We start from the raw sequence: 21,864 nt of genomic DNA on the forward strand, positions 1-21,864 counted from the left end.
TGTAGTTTCCCGGGTCCTCTTTTTGAGGGAAAATTGTTAACTCTGAGCCTAAGTTTCCCTTTTTCTGAAGCTGCAATTCAGTTAAATAATTATGTCTAGTTTGGGCATTTTTAAGTAAAAAATTTTCTGCTGTAACCAAGTTCTTCCAGGTCTTCTTCTTACAGTCTGTAAATTTAAAACTCATGTCCTGCTTCTCCCAGGTGCTGGAGTCCACCACAAGGGGAATGACACTGGAAGAATTTAGTACATTTGAAAGAATGTACTAAAGCCCACAACAAAAACTGGCACACATTGGCTTCTTTGAAGGCAGTTTCACTCAAAAAGCCACAAGAGACTAAGGGGGGAGAACCCTTTCCTTCCATCATCTTCCTGCATACAAGCTCAGTTCAGACAGTCATTTGAGCCAGGTTATGATAATCCCTTGCTTCAGAGTCTTACAAATACATCTTGCTGTCTCACACAGGTGAAAAATCTGACAGAAGAAATGGCAACTCTGGATGAGAATATCAGCAAACTTACTAAGGAGAAAAAGTCCTTGCAGGAAGCTCATCAGCAAGTTCTGGATGACCTGCAAGCAGAGGAGGACAAAGTCAACACGCTGAGCAAAGCTAAAGTGAAGCTGGAACAGCAAGTGGATGATGTAAGCTGGCTTTGCCTTCATGTTTCCCAGGCTACTTTGTCCACCATGTACAGTTTTCATGAGTCTGAAATATTGCAAATCTTTGAAATGTGTTCCTGTCCTTTTAGAGATGATCGAGGATTTAGAAATGCAGTCTTGTACTCTCTGTAAAAGGAACACTGTAAAACCTTATCTGTGCAGTTCAGCCTTCCAAAGGAGTGTGAGAACGAGAGAATTTGCAGTGTAACTGGCACAAAGTCAAACAGAACTTCGCTACTAAGAGAACTGTAAATCTTGCACAAATGTGAAGCGTGGACTAACCCTTATGTTCTATTTCTTTAGCCCATATGCCCACTGGGTGCTAGGAAACAAAAAATGTAAAATAGGATGCTTATAATTAAGTACTTCTGCTTTGCAAGTTGCTAAAGCTCAGCACAAAACTGGGTTCAGCATACATCTGACTGTTGTAAACCATCTGTGTTCAATATATTTAATAAGCGACTTTGTTCCTAAAGCTTGAGGGCTCACTTGAACAAGAGAAGAAAGTGAGGATGGATCTGGAAAGGGCAAAACGCAAACTGGAAGGGGATTTGAAGCTGACCCAAGAGAGTGTCATGGACTTGGAGAATGATAAACTGCAGATGGAAGAAAAGCTAAAAAAGTAAGAGTCTCGTGTTGTACAAAATAAAGCAGTACAGTTACCACTACTTTTTGAGAGCCTTCAGGTGTGTTATCCTGCTCTGATGGTGGTTAAAAGAAAATTCCATGAGGAGAGAGTGTGTAACCACGGAGGGAAGGAAAATCGCTCTTACTTGTGCACAGTATACCCAAAACATTAGAATTCATTACACTTTCCAGCATTTATTATTTATGTTTTTCATTGTTTACAGTATAAAGCTGAAGGAAGTCTAAGATGTTGTTCATCCTAACTAGCTATGACAGCATTGCTCAAAGACCTGACTCTGAAATACATTTTTTCCATTGAGTCTGAAAATAACATTACTTTTGTATGACACAAAGAACCAGAAATATAATTGCACAAATGCATGCAATCTTGACTTGAAAACTGCTGCTCAGAGGAAGATGTGTTTTCATGCAAATAGCAATACATGAGGATTGCTTTCATTTTTAGATACATTAGAAGTTTTATGGAACAACTCTAAAAATTACAAAAGCCTAACTTGAAACTACATGGAAAATTGTCACAGTAGGATTTTCCTTTCTGTGGCAGGAAAGAATTTGAAATGAGCCAGCTGAATTCCAAGATAGAAGATGAACAAGCTATAGTGATGCAGCTGCAGAAGAAGATCAAGGAGCTTCAGGTCAGCTTACTACTTTCTCATGTATCCTGGGAGGAGTTTCTCTTTGTGCTTTGCCGAAGGGCTTTGCAGAGACTTTTCATGTCTAGCTGCAGCTCAGCTTTAAGACCCAAAGTGGTGCAACTCCGTAGCTTCCCAGACTGATGCCTTTTCCCCTTAGGATGCTCACTCTATAGTGGTTCCTTCCCAGTTGCATGACATGTGACCACAGAATGCTAGTGGTTTCAGGCAAGACAGAAAGGTGTGGGTGTTTTGTTTTAAGCAAATAATATTGTTCCAAACCATGGAGCTGAGGGTAAATGCTGGGGAAGAGTTCAGCAGTGATAAGGGAGGATTTGAAATTTAGGGAAAGGGCTCAAATGCATAGAAAACTTTCAACAGAAATTAAAAGGCCAAAAGAAGTCAGCACAGTCCAAACAAAATGTCTTAATCCAAAAATACAAGCTCTGCTTTTTTGTAAATAAAGTACATTTCCATCACTTGGATGTGTAGATTGGTCAAAAAACCCATTTCATAAAAGAAGTCTGCTCCCAGTGAATACTCATACAGTTCTACACACTGCTGTACTTGAAATCCTGTCTTAACACTCCTAGAGAGAAGTTACTTCAGTCACAGAGCTCTTAGAAAGGGAACAAAGAGTCCCTCCCTTTCGGTAACAATTTGTTGTTGGTACTCCTACTATCAAGTGATGTCTCTTGTGTAATTCAACTGATCTCATGTACATGAGTATAAGGTCGGTGCACTTGACCTAAGTGTCTTGAGCTAGAGCTTGGAGAGCAATCTGCTGTGAGAAAGATGTGACTCATCATTCTTACAGAGCTCAAGACCTGATCTGTTGGCATAAATGGGCAAGTTGCTGGGCTTCCACCTGTGTCGTAAAGTGTGGGCTGGCAGGGGTTTAATAATTTGTAAGGTGCTGCAAGGTACTCCAGTGGGAATCATCATGAAGGTGACCCAAAGGTGCTCGTGTCTCTTTGGTAGGCTCGTATAGAAGAACTAGAAGAGGAGCTGGAAGCAGAAAGAGCTGCTCGAGCCAAGGTGGAAAAGCAGAGGTCGGATTTGGCCCGAGAACTGGAGGAATTAAGTGAGCGGCTTGAGGAGGCTGGGGGAGCCACAGCGGCCCAGCTGGAGATGAACAAGAAGCGTGAGGCAGAGTTCCTGAAGCTGCGGCGGGACCTCGAAGAGGCCACGCTGCACTACGAGGCCACGGCTGCCACCCTGAGGAAGAAGCATGCAGACAGTGTGGCTGAGATGGGAGAGCAACTGGATAACCTGCAGCGGGTCAAGCAGAAACTGGAAAAGGAGAAAAGCGAGCTGAAGATGGAAGTGGATGACCTGTCATCCAACATGGAGCAGATGGTCAAGGGAAAAGTAAGGGTCCTAAGGCTTCCCTTAGGTAGGGCTGAAGTCTTTTAGAAGGTGGTGTCTTGCAATCTGAGGGTGCTTATGTGCAGTGTCCCTGCCTTCCTCAGCTAGTGGTATAACCCTTCTTACCTGGAAATGGGGCAGCAATTAAGATGTCCCATCTAAAATGCATAGTGACACCCCAGCCCAGGCATACCCGTGTGTCTGTATGTCTCAGAGCACAAAAGTCTCACGTTGCGCTCCCCCAGGCCGCTGACAACTGGGGTGATGCCATCCAGGGCTGGATACCTCCCATCCTCAGCAGAGTCCTCTCTGGCCCTGCCCTTGCTTCACGGTTTTGACCCGTGTTAGCACAGGGTGCAAAGCCAAGGCTCGCATGACCACCACGTGTATTTTTATTTCCTGTGGCTGAGCTGTGGGTTTTGTTTCCTGAGTGGATAATCTTGGTAGCTTTCAGAGCACTCCACAGAGTTCTTACAGTGCAAATGAAGAAAAGAAGTTTCAGTATTCTGAGAGTTAGAAAGCTGTCATCAATCTCAGTTTATGATAAATGGCAATTAAAGCAGAATCAGTAAAGCAATTTTCATTGCAAGTGATTTTCCCATCTAGGAATTATGAGGAGGCTTATGCCTGATCTTCATAGACACGTGGTTGCGTGTGAAGTTCTAGCAGATTCTTTTTACATTGGTGCTTCTGTTCAGAAGGCATTTCAGGGAAAACAAATGGGGAAGGTGGTCTGATGGGGGGACCCGTAGCCTGGGACTGTCAGCGCAGGGCTACTATTCCTTGCTCTGCTGCTGTGGTGTTTGTATCTTTGCGATCTGCCACTTTGCTGAAAGGCAAACAAAAAAAGCCTCTCCAGAGGCTACAGCTTTGTATGTCTTGTGTCCTGATCCCTGCTAGGCAAATGCAGAGAAACTCTGTCGCACTTATGAAGACCATCTGAACGAGACGAAAACTAAACTGGAGGAAATGACTCGCCTCATGAATGACCTCACTACTCAGAAGACAAAACTCCAGAGCGAGAATGGTATGTGCGTGTCCAGCCTAAGATAAGTCCCTGGGAAGCAGTCTGTCAAGTGTGTCTCGGCACTGTGCCAGTGAAATGTCTTGTGCAATGGCTTCTGCTTGAAGGTGGCTGGATTAGGATTGCTGAATGAAGCAGTGGTTTTGTGGCTTTTGACTTCCACATCTTCAGTATTTTTATAAGCTTGGTGTGTGGGGACAACCTTGCCTTTGACTGGCTTTTAAAACAAGCCTAGAATCATATATACCAGCATACTGCAGTACCGTTTCGTGAGCTGAAACGAGTGGGCTGGCTAGGTACCCAATTTCAGGAACAAGGACGTGTACATCTATCTTGCAGTGCTAGGGTGAAGATAAAGGAGTTGGCATACTGCTGCTGTCTGTGTGAATACCATCTTCCTCAGTATGACCTTGGGCACTGGACTCCAGAAGATACTTACATCCAGCCAAAAATACCATGTGTCCTCCAAGTGCTTGCTACCATTTTTTAGCCAGAGTAGTACTATTTAATCTCTGCATCCTCATCAGATATCACTGTTCTGTATATTTTCAAAAATATATTTTTCATTTCTTGTCTGTTTGCATCTCAGTTCTATGTAGTCCTCTGGGGCTGTGGTTTCTTCCCTGCAGTGAGGCCCTTCTTGTGATAAATGAAGTTTTCCTTATGTATCCCTCTGTTCTGTACACTGGTCATTGTGAGGTTCTCAGGGTGCTTTGGAGCCCTCTGAAAAGAAGTCCGTGGAAAAAATAACGTAAAATAGTGAAGGAAAACATAAACAAAATCAGCTACCACGTGAAAGTAAGCATCAGTCTGACCCATGAGCTGAACGAAAATCCAAGTTTTGACAGTAAACCAGAAAAAAAACCCAAACAAATACCTAAGGAAAACTGTCCCGGTGAAGTGTCTGATAGTCATGACTTTGGAAGAAACTCACAAGAGGCTGGCCGCAATCACTACTAGTTCTTTTCCTCGGCAGAATTGGACAGGGAGGATTTTGATTTTGGCTGGAACTTTGTAATTTCCTGGTCTTACCCTTTTTCTTTTTTTTTTTTTTTTTGTTAAATCCTGTGTTAGGTGAATTTGTAAGACAGCTTGAAGAGAAAGAGTCACTGATAAGTCAGTTGTCCCGGGGGAAGACATCATTTACACAACAGATTGAAGAACTTAGGAGACAGCTAGAAGAAGAAACCAAGGTAATGCTTTGACTGTGTCCCATTCATTGAGATGGAATGTGGAAATCTGTTCATCTTAATTTGTAGCCTGGATAAAAGCTGAAATGAGACACAGGAATGAGAATGCTTCCTGGTAATTGTACTGATAAAAGTTCCTGCCCCTGACTTAGGCAATTCACAGGAGAAGATTTTGGGAAAATAATCACCGTCCATAATTGCTAAATAAAACTTACCCAGTAGTATAGCCAAAATCTCAAATCTTGCATCTTAAAAGTTTGGAGATGTTAGGTTATCTTCAGTCTTGATAGCTTCCTTAGCATGTCACCAGCTAGGGATGACTTCAAACACTTCTTACCTCACTTGACCTGGACTGCCAAGGCCAGAGGCAAAAAGAAAAAAAGGCTTAAGCCCCCATTTGAATTTCTAGGAGCTGTTTCTTTGGGTTTTGCTGTAGGTAACCCTGCAATGCTGTAACCTTTATATCCCTGCAGTCCAAAAATGCCCTGGCTCATGCCCTGCAAGCAGCTAGGCATGACTGTGATCTCTTGCGGGAGCAGTATGAGGAGGAGCAAGAAGCCAAGGCAGAGCTGCAGCGGGCTCTCTCCAAGGGAAATGCGGAAGTGGCACAGTGGAGAACGAAGTATGAGACTGATGCCATTCAGAGAACTGAGGAGCTGGAAGATGCCAAGTAAGTGGGTTACGGGAGCTTTATCCTGCCCTCAGCCGGGAGGACTGTGCTCCCTGGGTCTTAGGGTGCTGAGGAGATAGGGCAGTCTGGTTGGAAAAAGCTCTGTGTCTCATTGCTGTCATTTGTGGCTGCCCTTCTCCGGTTCTTTTCTTTGCCTGAGCAGGTCAATGTTTCTGTTGGGTCCTTGTCCATGGGGTAGTGGATATGGGTACTGGGGCTTATTTAAGAATTAACAAGATTAGATTACCCTACTTGGTTATCTCACACACTCATTGCTTTGCCCCGGCCCAGTGCTACGTTCCCTAGGTCATCACTTCCCTTTCCAACAGGGAGGTGACAGCTGCTCCAGGAAGGTAAGGCAGAAAATCATGTTGGCTTGTGCTGTGCAGCCACGCACAGTTACCAGTCGCAGGTGTTACTGGGCAAGGTCTCTGAGCATCTCCAGCATCTGTCTGCACACATCTTTGATCTGCAGGATCTTACCCCACTTCCAGTACACCTGCTCTATCTCACACCTTCACTTACTACTTTCTGGGCCCTCCTTTCTTTTCAGGACCTATTATTGCCAGGACTCCCAGCCCCCTGTTTTCCCAACCTAAATAATCTATGAACAAAAGCCTAAGGTGTGACCAGACTCCTAATTGATGGTTGTGTTTCATATCTCTTCATTGGAGCAGCATGACACTTTCATTTACACCAGGTGTTACCAAAATTTACAACCAGCGCATCCTGGTTAAATCTAGCAGGTTCCTGCTTGAAGTCCAAAAGTTCAATTTCAAATATTCACACACACGCACAAAAAATTATCTGCCACATGTCAGCTTCCATAATTTAAGATGGTTTTTTTCGCCTGTCGTAGTCCCTTCTCCCTAGGGGTTTGATTTCCCCCTCCCTTCCCCTTCCAATCTTCCCGTTGCGAAGTGATTTATGGAGATACTGGTTTGGTGTCAGTTTTTCTGGATAACATGGCAGCAGAGGCTCTCAGTCATTTCACTGTCTCTTCCCACATGTCAGGAAAAAGCTTGCTGCTCGTCTGCAAGAAGCTGAGGAAGCAATCGAGGCAGCCAATGCCAAGTGCTCTTCTCTGGAAAAGACAAAGCACAGGCTGCAGAACGAGCTGGAAGACATGATGATTGACCTGGAGAAGGCCAACTCAGCAGCTGCCTCCCTGGACAAGAAGCAGCGTGGGTTTGACAAGATCATCAATGACTGGAAGCAGAAGTATGAAGAGTCACAGGCTGAGCTGGAGGCTTCCCAGAAGGAGGCCCGTGGCCTCAGCACTGAGCTCTTCAAGCTGAAGAATGCCTACGAGGAGACACTGGACCACCTGGAGACATTGAAACGGGAAAACAAGAACCTCCAAGGTAAGCTTCATTTGGGCCCCACGTCCAGGGTGAAAGCCACACCAGTGGACAGCTGGAAGGAGGCAGGTGCCCTGTAACAGCTGTGGGGAGAGGAATTTTCAAAGCTTTCGGATTTGCTTGGAGACACTGATGCTGGCAAGGAAGCTGTGGCCTCCCTTTGCTCAGCTGTCAGTGAAGGTCGCTGGCAGAGGTGCCAGTCTTAAGGGAGGAACCAAGACAGATGGCTGAGGTGCAGTGGATGGAGCCTAGACAGCTCCCAAAGCAGAGCACGGTGTTGCTAGCCTGCAGATCACAGATAAAAAGCTAAACCACTCCAAAAAGCGTTTACAAGAAAGTCTGTGCCTTCAAGCTGGTCAGGTAAAAAAAGTTGCTGTAATTGGAAGTAAGGCAGTGCTTGTGTACAGGGGAGCCCTTGAGGTAGCAGTTGGAGGCACAGGTCCTGTATTCATGCTCTGGGGATTGCAGTCTGTTTGGGACACTGATCACTAAATCCATCTGTCCTTTTCCTTTCAGAGGAGATTTCTGATCTGACCAATCAGATCAGTGAAGGAAACAAGAGCCTCCATGAAATAGAAAAAATCAAGAAGCAGGTTGAACAAGAGAAGTCAGAAGTTCAGCTGGCTCTGGAAGAAGCAGAGGTAAGGAAAGAAAGCTGAAAGGAACAGGAAAGGGTGTCTCTATCATGATTTTCCTTCCTTTTTCATCCTTCCATCAACATAGCCGATGTGCTTATTGTTAGCAAGTGCAACCTCTCTGCACCCAGCTCCCCTGGCCTTGCTAGCCACCGTTTTCAAAAGTGACTGGTGATTTTTGGAGATGTCAGCTCTAAGATCATCAGTGGAGGCCCTTTCAAAGGAGTTGTCTTGTAGGTTTTGGTTATTTGCTGTTGGGTTTTGGGGTTTTTTTCCCTTTCAGGAAGCTCAGAAATCTTCTGCCCACCTCTTGTAAATCCAGCCCTTGCTCACTTCGGCATAGAATATTTCACTCTTTCAGGAAACAGGAACTGCTGAGAATTATGGTCTTACACTGTTCTATCAGATATTTCTAGTGTCTAGTTTCCAACAGTAAATTCACCATTTTCTGGTTTTGAGAATAAGACAACAAACCGCTTGATGACTTTAAATTTTATAAGGTCTCAGATACTGAGTTGGGTACTGCAGCCTGCTTTAAAAAAATGGTAGCTGTCTCGGAAACCAAATGAAAACAGGCCATTTAGAAAATCTTTGACTTCCAGCAGGAGCTTGTTAGAGACATTTAGCATTGATTTTTCTACAGTGGCAAGTATGCACGTATCCAAGAGGGATGACTTATCCCACTTGCCAGAAACAAACCAACAATACGGAACAAGCCGACTGGAAATCCTGGTTATTCACTTAACTGGGTAAATTGTCAGTTTTTTGGAAGTTTGGTGCATTGCAGAGCTAAGAAGGGGTGTAGGTGCTGCCAGCTAGAAGCAACACAGCAAGGGGTTTGTAGTGAAGGCTGCATTTCTTTGGAACTGTACTCTAAATAATACCTGCTAAAACAAACGCCACCCAGAGACAGGGATCCTTACATGCTGTGCAACTTCTTTTGTCTGTTGCAGGATGCTTTATACTTTGCAGGGATTTCACAGCCAAACAAACAGGTGTCATGATCAGAGCAGAGGAAAGAGCATGCTTCCACAGCTCTGAGATGTGGAGAGTGATTCTATGCTCTGTCAATAAAATTCTCCTGCTAGAAAGAATACATCGGTTCTTGAGGGATCTGAGGGGCACACTTTACTTTTCTGGACTGTGTGGAATGGCTTCCTAAAGTTCAGCGACATTAGGAAGTAACAAAAGTAAAGTGGTGATGTATCATTTTAATTGTGAAAGAAATGGTTTAATGCAGATTTTTCTCCCTTCCTTGTGAATTTGGGTCTCTGGTAGTCACCACTGGTGACACAGTACTTCTGGATGCTGTTCCCGTTGATACGCTGTGGCTCCTTGGCATGAAGTGTGCATTCGACTGACCTGCAGCTGCTGCATGATGGCCGCAGATTAGCAGGGACTTTGTACAGCTTTGCCTTCAGAGCCTCCACTCTGTTTCCATCATCTCTACAGGGAAGCGTAGCCAAGTCTGTGCCATTCTACCCTTCAAAAAGCACTTCCAAAATCTACGGCGTTCATTTCTGTGCTTGTCTTCCCTGCTTGGTGCGAGAATGCCACTGAGCCTGCCTTATGCAAGACCTGGAAGTCCGAGGTCCTGTTATTTCACTGTGAGCTGTTGTCAGCTTAGTTCTTGACTTCCATATATGAGAGAAGTGTAAGGACAAAGACATAGGAACAAGTTGCCCCTGTTTCACAGACTTGTCTTCATGTTAATTGGAAAGAGCGGACAGAGTATTTTTGCATTGTGTCATACAGAGCTGATGCCTCATTTTTCCGTGAAGTGGTGTTGCCTAATAAGATTGTATAACTGTGAGGCTTTCAACACTTCATAATTCGGAGAGATCTTTGGGAGCTGGGGGATGTGGGGACCCCTTCACCCTCCCAACAACAATCTTGCTTTAGCTTTTGCCTATCCCTGACGAGCCTGTGAATTTCCGGGGGGGGTGTCTGTACAGGGGTGCAGAGCAGAGTCTGTTGGTATCAAAACCGCACAGGCAGGGCCTAAGGTGGTTTTTTTGAGGGCCATGGACTGCTTTGACAATTTGTCCTCCAAGGAGCTTGCTGTTCAGTTTTCTAGCTGCCAACTTGCATTAGAAGGCAAATAAATGCCTCGTTGTGCCATGTAAGCCGCTCATGTCCTTGCCTGGAGAGAGAGGCAGGGAGAAAACAGTGCTATTGGGAACGGGAAGAAAAGTGTGAAAGGATCATCTTTGTGCAGGGGGTTGTGATTTGAAAGCAAAATAAAATAAAATGGCAACTCCTGGCCTGCAAGCTCTTGGTGCTTTCTATTTCAGGGAGCTTTGGAGCACGAAGAAAGTAAGACCCTTCGTTTTCAGCTTGAACTCTCTCAGCTTAAAGCAGAGTTTGAAAGGAAACTGACAGAAAAGGAGGAAGAAATGGAAAATATAAGGTACCGTGCAGGAAGCAGCATGTTTTTTAAGGAGAAAATCTCAAAAGACGAGAAATATTCTCAAGACCCAAACCAGCCAAATGCACCACTGGTTGTTAACACCAGCCCATGCAGACATTGTCTGTACCAGAAACCAAGGCAGCTCTGATTATTTGCCAAAGGGTAGTCCTAGCACATTACCATTTCGTAGTTCAAATATTCCTCTCAGTTCCCTCGTGACAGCACACATGTAAGCCCATCATACACAGCAGCAGTAACACAACTGGCAGGCACAACCAGAGTCAGAGGAGACCAAGAGCTGCCAAGTCTGTGTGTTTACAGTGTTGAGACAAGCAGGTCTAGAGGGCTGCCTTCTCCTATCCCCTAGTTTGGCCTCCCAAGGGGAACCACAGGCAAAATCAGCAGAACTACCTCAGTGGGGCTCAAACCTATGCTTCCTGAAGGCAGTCGTCACCTCTGCATTTAGTTACTTTGTGCAGTCATAGCTACACTGATGGTGGGAGGATGGTGAGGAGCTTGCCATTCTGTGTACACCGTTTGGGTAAGCGGTGAGGATTGCAGAGGTACAGAAAGTGTGAATGTAAAAGGAGAGGAGCTTGCAGGTCAGAGGGATAAACAGGAAAAATGAAACACAATTAGATGACAGGAGGATTGATGTCTCCCCTCCCACCTAGCACAAACTCTAATCTTAAGAGTGACACACTTTAAATTATGCCACGCTGGGCCAGATTTTCAATAATGTGTGTGTGTGCAGTTCTTTAGAAAACTCTGGCCTCGAATTAGTCTGTGTTGCAGCACTCAATCCAAGAACCACGTCACTGTTGTTGATAGGGTAAAGGATAAGGAAGGGGAAGTCCAAGGCTCACTTGGCTACTGTAGACGCGAGGATTGATGTATTAATTGTTTAAAAACAAGTAATGTTTCGGCCCTTTCAGACACTGTCTTGTGCAGACGTCGGGATTACAGAGATCGCAGGACTAGCTATCCTAACCAGTGCCTTCTGCCTCAGCTTTGTTATGAGTGTTTTGCTGTTAGTTGTTCAGCAAAAAAAAAGCAGGCGCGCTGTGTTGTTCTAGGGCACAGTTCAGTATCTTGCTGAAGCAATAAGGCCCTCAAGGTTTTCCTTGTTGATTCGGTGATTTCCCAGAACTCCTACTCTTTCAGCAAAACTTGGCCAGCAGTGGGAGAAATGTTTCCCTGTGTGAGTCATATTCTGTGCTTTGCATTACCTCCTGGGTGTAAGAGAGCGAAACTTTCATCGTAGGACTTGGCTGTTACAGACTTAAGGCAATTAAGCACCTGTCTGTATCTGTTTTGCCATCTTCAAAGGCACTAAGCTGCCTTTCACAGAGGGACCAGGCTGTTAATTAGGGTGGGCTTAATCTCTCCTAACTTTAGATGTCTGTAACACAGGTTTCTATCCCTGAATTACTCCCCTTGTAATTGAGCATAAGAAATGTGTTTCAACGTCTGCTTTAAGACACAATAAATTGTAGTTTACACATGCCATTTACTCTAAAGAGCACCTAGAGTAATTAGCTTAGAATGTAGCTGCCTACCTTCAGTTTCATTAATCCCCTACACTGTTGCTTTCATAAAAAGGCTGAGATGTGAAACACCCCAGTAAATGACTCAGTAAATATCTTGGTAGGTGACTGCTAAGCTTGAAGTGTTTCCTGTAAGGTTCAAACCTGTACTTGCTTGGGTTTACAAGAGATCTGAGAGAACTCCTTGCTCCAGTATTGCCAAAGGAAACATGGGAGAAGGAGGCCATAGGTGCTTACAGATCAGGAGTTAGCTGAGAGTGTGAAGCACACCAGCCAGTTAGATGGCAGTGAGGCACTAGAAACCTGTGCTATGCATGCCATTCAGAAATACACTATTTCTGGCAGTGAGACACACTCAGAAAGTGAAGTGCTGTTGCATGTAGTTCTACCTTCCTGTGCAGAGAGGAAAAATACTCCATTCACCCTTCATGTCCTTTTTATGTTATTCCACAATCAGGAGAAATCAGCAACGCACCATAGATTCACTGCAGTCCACCCTTGATTCTGAAGCCCGGAGCAGGAATAGAAGAAGATGGAAGGGGACCTCAATGAGATGGAAATCCAGCTCAGCCATGCTAACAGGCATGCTGCAGAAGCAACAAAGTCAGCACGTGTCTTGCAGACGCAAATAAAGGTACTCCGAGAGCTGCTGGTCCCAAGCACTCAGTGGTAGGTGTGGGCTGGGTTTCATTAGCACAGAGCGAAACGGCAATGGTGATGGTAATTAAGAGAGAAGCTGCTCCCAAGGATGTGCAGGGAAAGTCCTTAGTGATCACGTCTAGCATAAGACGATACTGAGATACAGATTTCTTCCAAGACAAACTGGATGAGATCCAGTCATAAAACCCTTGCTGGCTGCAGCCTCCGGTGGGGGCAGAAAGCTACAGCATGAGGCACTGAAAATCCATGATCTTCTTGTTAGCTTGCAAGTCCTTTAAGATGGAGAGCAAGTCACTTGGCTGGAGTACAGCGAGTGTGTGTATATTCAGCTTGGTTGTTTGCTTCAACATTTGTAGTAGCTTAAAGTGCTTTGCTAAGACACCTCTTAAGTCATCGCCTCTCCCACACCTAAGCAGCTAGTTCTGTCTCGGGCAGAACTGCCAGCTCTGAGAGGTCTGGACACGCAGGATATTCCTCTGCTGCACCACATACCACAAAAGCTATTCAGCTTACGGTGTGGAGGAAGCCCTCCTCCAGTACAGAAGCACTGGAATTCTTGCAGCGGGCCCTATGCAACCTCTGCAGTCTGGGGTTCTCTTATGTAAGCACAGCAGCTGGAACTGGAGATGCACTGGTAAAAAACCCAACATCTGTTTCATTATAGGAGCTTCAGGTGCAACTGGATGACTCCGGACACGTGAATGAAGATCTGAAGGAGCAGCTGGCGGTCTCTGACAGGAGGAACAATCTTCTCCAGTCGGAGCTGGATGAGCTGAGGGCTTTGCTGGACCAGACTGAACGGGCGAGGAAGCTGGCAGAGCACGAACTGCTGGAAGCCACTGAACGTGTGAACCTGCTTCACACTCAGGTTGCTTTTTCTGTGCTTTCTCCATCACGGGGTTAAACTGAGTCTTGTCTATTAAGCACTGATGCTGTTTGTCCATGGCTGTCATAAGTCAGACACACCTTGCCCTCCTTCAAGGGAGAAAATGAGGGAGAGGAAGTAAGATATGCCACCTCAATCCCTTCAAGTTAGTTGGAACTGATGATTCAATCAACTGCTCCAGTTTCCAGGGAAAGCAATGATGGAAGATAATAAGAGTAAATTTGATTTCTTTCCCTTCAAGGAAGAAAATGAGGGAGAGGAAGTAAGTCACAGCAGATATGCCACCTCAATCCCTTCGAGTTAGTTGGAACTGATGATTCAACCAACTGCTCCAGTTTCCAGGGAAAGCAATGATGGAAGATAATAAGAGTAAATTTGATTTCTTTCCTCCTCTGTGCTGTAAAACCAGTTCCCTGGTTTAGTTAAGCCATGGCTGGTGGCTTTCCATGGTGGGGTGTTTCCTTGGAAAGGGGAAGTTTGAGGGCATCGATGTTACTCAGCAATGAAAACTGCAGAGGCTGGGTTTTAACAAAAGGTGCTTCATGAAGGGCAAGAAACTACATCACAGGTCTCCATGACTTCAGGTATTTGGACTTTGTCACGATGGATACTGCAGTTTTTACAGCGCCATGGAGGGGCATGTCCTCATGCACCACTGGTTTTGCTATGAAATCAAAGTTTCTCTTCACCAAATAATTAACAGCTAGAAGGAAATGAAAACGTGCTACAGGCTGGCGATGTTTCGCAATGTATCCTCCAGCCCATGATGCCACAAGGCTTCTGTTTTAATCACCTCATTGACTAACTGATTGTGAGTCATTAGTTTTCAAAAATGAGCTGGCTTATTCATTCTTTCATTTCAGCCTCTTGCTTATTATTTTAGATAAACTAAAACCTGAATATTTACACCTTGAGAATCTTTTTAATATTTCCTCAGTCTGAAGCTAAGCTATGGAGTAAAGGCCAGCCCTTACCATGTACCTGGGTCTCCCTTCCCAAATATTGCTCTGTATAATCCAAGAGTTGTGAAAATCAGTAAGCCTTGGTGTGCTGTGGTAATTATAGAATCACAGAATGGTTTGGGTTGGAAGGGACCTTAAAGACCATCCGGTTCCAACCCCCCTGCCATGGGCAGGGACACCTTCCACTAGACCAGTTGCTCAAAGCCTCATCCAGTCTGACTGGATTTAGAGAAGTCATGTCTCTAATCATCACTTTTCCTCCTTTTCCACTGTTCCTTTTGGGAAAACTTAATAAAAGAACACAAGCCTGATCAACCAAAAGAAGAAGCTGGAGGGTGACATTTCCCAGATGCAGAATGAAGTGGAGGAATCGATCCAGGAGTGCCGGAATGCAGAGGAAAAAGCCAAGAAAGCCATCACAGATGTAAGTGGGCTGGTTCCTTGCTCACTTCTTTTCAGTACCTCAGTGTCTCAGGATGTTAGCGTAGCCACCACATAACCACGGAGTGATTATATGCAGGTGCTTTTATTCAGCGCTGGTAGCCGGGGTACGCACCCAAATCTGGCTACAAATCCCGTTACATCCCGAACGCAATTTATGCTACCAAAAATTACATATGTATTAGGTTATGACAAGGACAACCAAGTATTTCCCAGGTCACCATTTCTGCACTCATTACAAAGCTCATACATCCGAAGCGCTCCACAGTTATCTGGAGTTAACTGATGAAACTACCAAATAAACCAGTCTAGAGGTAAAAAGAGAGGAAGGACTTCTTCCTGATGTTTGGGTTGGGGTATTTTGGGGGTTTATTTTGTGTGTTCTCCCCAAGGATGCAGTTTCCACTGATTCTCAAAGTCTCAGGTCATGTCTTTTGAATGGGGTAAATCAGACACCTGCATAGGTTAAACCAATTCTGGCTGAACTAGCGCTACCTGGTACAAAATGAGGTACCCTAGATCTGGGTGTCTGCTGGAAAAACATGAAGCCAAAGATCCCAGGAGGAGAGATGGAGTGCCTTCTTCCTGTAGGGAAGACACAATTTGGGCAGATGTAGTTTCATTTCCCACAGACCTGGAGAAATCAGTCACACCAACAGATAAAATGAAAGCTAAAGCCACAGGTTCCTGTGAGTTATGTGTCTGGAGTGCCTGGAGAAAGCTATTCCTGTATCATGGTCTTTACTGCTTCCCAGCTGACAGCACTATTACTGCCTGCCAGCGAGAAGGTGCTGATTGTCCTTGATTCAGCTCCAGCCTGGATTGCAGTGACTGCTGTCTTCCGATGACTGCTCGGTGGTGGGTACAAAAGCTGTAAATGGCTCTTGGTGGCTGGCACAAATGTCAAAGCAGGAACGAGGTAATTGGCCTCCTTGTTACCTGTCTTACAGAATGGCCAGGGACTGTGTAAGATGTTGAGACTGAGCTTCCTACCCCAGCACAGACTGCAGAAACCGCTTGGCTGTTGCAGCCGCTCAGGCAGCTCTTATCTGTGGCTGTGCAGGGAAATTTGTCTGCCAGATGTTTTCAGCTGCCACCTTTCAAAAGCTCCAAAAAACAAGACTAGATTTTGAGTAAGTTCTAGGTAAAATGTCTGCAGTGAATGGCACAGGCTTGCTTGTAGGCATTATACATGAGGACATTATATAGCACAGATACTAAAATAAAAGAAAGAAAAAAGTTGGGGGGCAAATCTTAAATCTCAGCATCAGAATATGGAGGGAAACAAGACCCCCAGCGCTATTCTGTCTTTGCGTTTTCTCCATCCAGGCAAGATACGCACACACAAGATATTTTCTGGAGCTCTGGGGACAGTGAATGTTCCAAGTACTGGATAATCCAAGACTGATTGCCCATCATTTCCTCTGAGACATTATCCAATAGCATAAGGGAGCTGCTGTAAAATGTGGTTGTTTTTCAGGCAGCAATGATGGCTGAGGAGCTTAAAAAGGAGCAGGATACTAGTGCTCACTTGGAGAGAATGAAGAAGAACATGGAGCAAACCATTAAAGACCTCCAGAAGCGACTGGATGAAGCAGAACAAATAGCCCTAAAAGGTGGAAAGAAGCAGATCCAGAAACTGGAATCCAGGGTAAGTGTGTGGTTCAGCTTTGGAGTGCTGTCTCCTGCTTACAGAACTGGGACCAGGCAGGTGCCCTAGGGCTGCCTGGTAAGTTCACAGAGGCCAGTAAGGGGTACTATAACACTTTCCTCTTTCACAAAATGCATGTGAGCAGTTCTTGGAAGCCTGCTGCCCCTTCATCATCCAGCTGCAATGAGCTGACCAGATGACCAAGCTCTTGATTAAGAAAGAAAAAAGATTAAAAAAAACAATGTCTACAGCCAGCAAAAGCCTCTCTAGTGCTTGCTTCAGCTAAATCTTTTGGTCTTTGCATATGTCTGCACCTTTGGCTGCTGCTGCAGCTTAAATACATTTATGAAAAGGCAGAATGGAAAGCTGACATTTCCTGAAATTCAACTCCATGAAGATGGTGAGAAAATTAGCATTTCCTGAACTGTGAACCAAATTCTCTGCTGATTTATTTATATATATGTAGCATAATGGCAAGGGTTTTTCCTTCTTTTGCAGGTTCGCGAGCTGGAGAATGAACTTGAGACTGAACTCCGTCGCAATTCGGACGCCCAAAAAGGAGCCCGCAAGTTTGAGAGACGCATAAAAGAGCTGACTTACCAGGTATGCTGAGGGCTGCAGTAACCACTAGGTCACTGGAAAGAAGTGTGTTCTCCCAAACGATGTCTTAAGTTGCCTCAGTGTTTTTGGTGAAGGGTGGCGTTACCCAGAGCTTTCTGACTGTAGGACACTTTAGGGATAAGAGGAACATCTCCCTGGGGCTTCCATCGTCTTGTCTGATTCACTGCAGAACGATGCTGGAAAGCCTCTCCTGCTGGGATGTGGAGCGTTTTAGCGCGGTACTGATACAGGGAAGGCTTGGATGGCTAGTCACACTGCAAGAGAAGAAAGAGCTCAGCTGTCTCTCAGCTGTGCTGATGCTGCTAAAAGAGCCCGAAGGATTCAGTTGACTCCAATGCATCGGTCAGTGTAGAGTTGCCCAGTCCCAGGGCTCTGTCACCGGTCGCTGAGCAGCAAGGTCTAGTCTGGAGCCTCCGCAGGTCTGCTGACAGCTGCTGTTGCTGCCTGCCTCGCGAAAAAGGTCTTTGGCACAGAGCACTGATCCTTTTGCTTTCTTAAGAAGATAATCCCATCCCTCTGCTTTAGGAGATTGTTTAGCCGCATACCCGTTGGTTTACTCTGACTTTTGTGTGCAGAGGCGGAAGGTTGTTTTCGTGGAATACAGTGCGCCGGCAGAATTAGCTGGTCCTTGGGCTTATGGGCTGTGACAGCTTAAGCCTGTGGCTCCTTTCACCAGAAATGCCTCCAAACCAGACTTTAAAATATGCAAATCGCACAGTTTTAAGCCCGCCCATAAGTCGGTTTCACTAAATAATGACCCGCCCTATAATGACTCCGTGTGTGTGAGAAAGCGTGTGCACACATCTGTCTGTGTTTATCAGTGTCTGTATTTGCATACATATAAATGGGGAGGGTACTCCGTTTTAGTCCTCAGCCTTCAGGCTCACATACATCTTCAGTCAACCGGCAGAAATATTTCCTGTCTCTACACAGGGTGATCACAATGTGGCTTATTTGTATTTTGAACTATACGTTTCTAAAATAAGATATATGGCACCCATACCCATTGCACTGGGGGAGACGCTTTAGGCCTTTTAACACAGTCAACCCAATTAACGATGTTTTGATACAGTCAGAAGAAGATAAGAAGAATCTGGCCAGGATGCAGGATCTGATTGACAAGCTACAATTAAAAGTAAAGAGCTACAAGCACCAAGCAGAGGAAGCTGTAAGTAACTCTTTAGGCCTTTTTACCATTGAGAAATTTATTGTTCTAAACCCACAACTCATAGAAGCTTTTAGTTCAAATACACAACTTGTGTGCGTATTAATATTTGTATTTATATTCATATAAACCTTGTATGAATAAAATGTATTTACAATACATACAAAATAAAATATGTAGCGTACGTGTTAATTATACATAAGAATTTTATCTTAAGACTGTGGTATATTTTGGAAGGGAAGGAATGGGAAAGACTTTTTTCCTCCTAGTCCCTCAGAAAAGGCATGTTGAGAGCCTCCCAGTTCACTTAAGATGGAGAGTGGCACGGGAAGCATCAACTCTGTAAATCAACAATCTCAGTTCTCCAGGAGGCAAGTGGTTCCCAGACAGCCCTTGCCTAGTCATGCTGAGCACTTTTCTTCCCACTTGAGATGGAAAGCTTTGTTTCTCGTGGAGTGGAGGAAATCAGCCCTGCTGTTTTCTCTCACCAGGAAGCACAAGCCAATCTCTACCTTTCGAAGTACAGAAAACAGCAACATGACCTGGATGATGCTGAAGAGAGGGCTGAAATAGCTGAATCTCAAGTCAATAAGTTGAGGAGCAAGTCAAGAGATATTGGCATGAAAAAGGTACGGTTACACGGTGTGGGGTAAACATGACTGTTTAATACACGGTAGCGGATGCTGCAGATGCAGGAGGATCTGTCACATCTCTTGGAATAATGGGGACTAGAATAAATTTTTCATTCCATTTTTTAGTTTCAGGCTACCCTTAAGTTTAACATTAAGGTAAGCCTTTAGGACAGCAATCTGATGCTTAGGCAAAATGAATACTCTGTCCTCTTGATGTTGTCACCTAACCTCTGTGCTCAGCAGCCATCAGTTTCCAGAACCGGTAGTTTGGGGTTTTTTTGGCAAGCGACATTAAAAAGCTCTATCTTTTTTTCCCCGATGATGTAGATTTCCGTGTGTGTAAATACAGCCAGCGGGTCGCCCCACTAGCAAGTTGCCATTCTAACATTGCTCTTTCAGTGAACCTGTATTGATTTGAAGAGCTGGATGAGAAGAAAATCCTAGTGATTAGCTTATTGGGTGCTGGGGAGTCATTAGTAACATATTTGTGGCAATTTGCACTTGAGCAGAATGATAGTAGAGTAATAATTGATTAACTAAAAGGTGCCTAAGAACTTGGTCTGGAACTGAAAGAAACCTTTGTTTATCTGTGCTTGCCTCGTGGCAACTAGGGCAACCAAGAGTAGGGTTGTTACTTGTAGGAGTGATAGAAAGAGGAGCTGGGTCACTGCTTTTATGTATTTCATTTGCAAATGCAACACAAGCTCCTGTCCTTAGTGTCATTTAAGTTTTATGGGGGTGACAGCTCCTGAGTCGAGAAAGAAAAAAGAAACCTTTCTGTATAATTTTGGTATTTTTATCACACTTGATCCTAAAACCTTCCTGCCATCTTCCGTATCGACCATTCTGTGGGAGGAAATACTCCAATTTCTGCTTCTGTGTTGGGCTGATGAAGTCAGCAGTAGCTGGTATAAATGGCTGCAGCTCCACTGCCCAGAGCAGAGCTACACTAAACCTAGACCTGGTCTCTCACACATTTATGTATGATGAAGGCAGTGCTGCACCTGAAGCTCACAAGTTCTGAAGTTTTTAAGAGTTAAAAAAATCCTAAATTTTTATTTGAACTATTTCTTTAAATTATTCCAAACCTAGGCAAAAGCCCACCTTGTATAATTTCACAAAGCCATGGCATCACACAGACCCTGAAATAAGTAAACCATGAGAGTAATTTGTTTAAGCTGGGGGAGGGCTTTTTACAAGGGCCTGTAGTGACAGGACAAGGGGGAATGGGTTTAAATTGAAAGTGGGGAGGTTTAGATTAGATATCGGGAAGAAGTTCTTCCCAGAGGGGGTGGGGAGGCACTGGAACAGGTTGCCCAGAGAAGCTGTGGATGCCCCATCCCTGGAAGTGTTCAAGGCCAGGCTGGATGAGGCTTGGAGCAACCTGGTCTAGTGGAAGGTGTCCCTGCCCATGGCAGGGGGGTTGGAACTGGATGGTCTTTAAGATCCCTTCCAACCCAAACCACTCTGTGATTCTTCAGTTATGCTTCAGAGTGCTGTTTATTCCCTCTGTCTTACTAGTACCCTTTTTCTGTCTAAACCATGCAAAAGTTACGGAAAAGCGGATGCCTGTTTTTATTAGTCAGATGGATTTGGTGTTGGGAAACCAGCACCCCTGGCTTATAGCTGAGTCTGGTGCTGTCAAAAGATGAGCAAATTGGTACAGGCAGAGGTGTCACCTCCACAAAAAAGGACCTGTGGCAGCAATGGCAATAGCTGCCAGAAACCCTGTTCAGGCAAGGAGTGCAGTCCCAAAAGTCACAACACAGCTCTGGGGAGAGAAAGGCACTGAAGAGACTACCTTAATAGTGTGGCATTCGAAATACCTTGTCTACTGCTATCAGCACCCAAATTCCTGGAAGCTCTAGGAAGCGTGTGTTGTTCAGAGCAAACACCAGCACGTCAGACAGGGTTGTACAGAATTCACATGCCATCAGAGGGACGCGCGCCCCAGCCCACAGACAAGAGTCCTGTGGCGTTAGCAGAAGTAAGACAGCAAAGCTTGGCTAGACTGGTGCTAGCCTTTTTCAGATACAAACTGGTAACGCCAGGAAGCAGAAGCATTAGTGAAGACAAGCTTTTGTCATTTACATGCAAACTTACCCTGAACCCCCCTCAACACTTCTATTTTTAACAGCTGTACACTGTCTCAATTGCATTTCAGGTTCATGAAGAGGAATAAGTAGTCTAAGCAGATATGAGAAGATGCTTGATGTAATGGGGCACAACTGAAAGCAGATGTAGAAAAAAAAATAAGCACTTACAGAAATAAACATCAAGTGAAAATCCAAAGAGACTGTATAATGTATTCCATTCATTTATTTGTGTTTCTATTTTGCCAAGCCCCAGGGATCAATAAAAGATTACATCTTGCCAAAAGCCCACTTCATCGTTATGTTGGAACGAATCCTAATTGGCAGATCTCTGCCGAAATCAAAACCAAGGGCAAATCCAGTCACGCTTCCCAGCCTCATGCATTGCGTGTGCGGATTGTTAAAGCAGCACAGATGAAACCTGTGCAGGGGGATAGCCCTTAAAGCTGGGATAACCCAGCTTCCGAGTCTGTATGAGTTTCGTAGGAAAGCAGACAGCACACTTTTCCTACAAACAGTCGGTTTGGAAGCTTCCGCTACAGCCAGCCAGAGGACTTCTGTTTGCCAGCTGCAGGAGAGACACAGTGGATGCTGTGGATGGATGTGTCCC

The 21,864-nt window shown here is 44.8% G+C and overlaps 1 protein-coding gene across 1 annotated transcript; it reads left to right on the forward strand.

Annotated features, from left to right (window-relative positions):
* Window positions 1–466: 466 nt before the first annotated feature.
* LOC104517349 (myosin heavy chain, cardiac muscle isoform-like) lies at window positions 467–21,343 on the forward strand. Its single transcript, XM_010161974.1, is given in 19 exon segments — window positions 467–640; window positions 1,135–1,280; window positions 1,851–1,941; window positions 2,920–3,309; window positions 4,207–4,333; window positions 5,405–5,523; window positions 5,994–6,190; window positions 7,205–7,554; window positions 8,068–8,192; window positions 10,481–10,596; window positions 12,601–12,665; window positions 12,668–12,777; window positions 13,468–13,671; window positions 14,950–15,075; window positions 16,573–16,743; window positions 17,242–17,346; window positions 18,437–18,532; window positions 19,021–19,158; window positions 21,326–21,343. Coding segments are annotated over 19 exon segments (2,850 nt in total). The 5' UTR covers window positions 467–484.
* The last annotated feature ends 521 nt before the right edge of the window (window positions 21,344–21,864 follow it).

The sequence above is a fragment of the Eurypyga helias genome, unplaced genomic scaffold (genome assembly GCF_000690775.1).
Source record: "Eurypyga helias isolate BGI_N326 unplaced genomic scaffold, ASM69077v1 scaffold10122, whole genome shotgun sequence".
NCBI lineage: Eukaryota > Metazoa > Chordata > Aves > Eurypygiformes > Eurypygidae > Eurypyga > Eurypyga helias.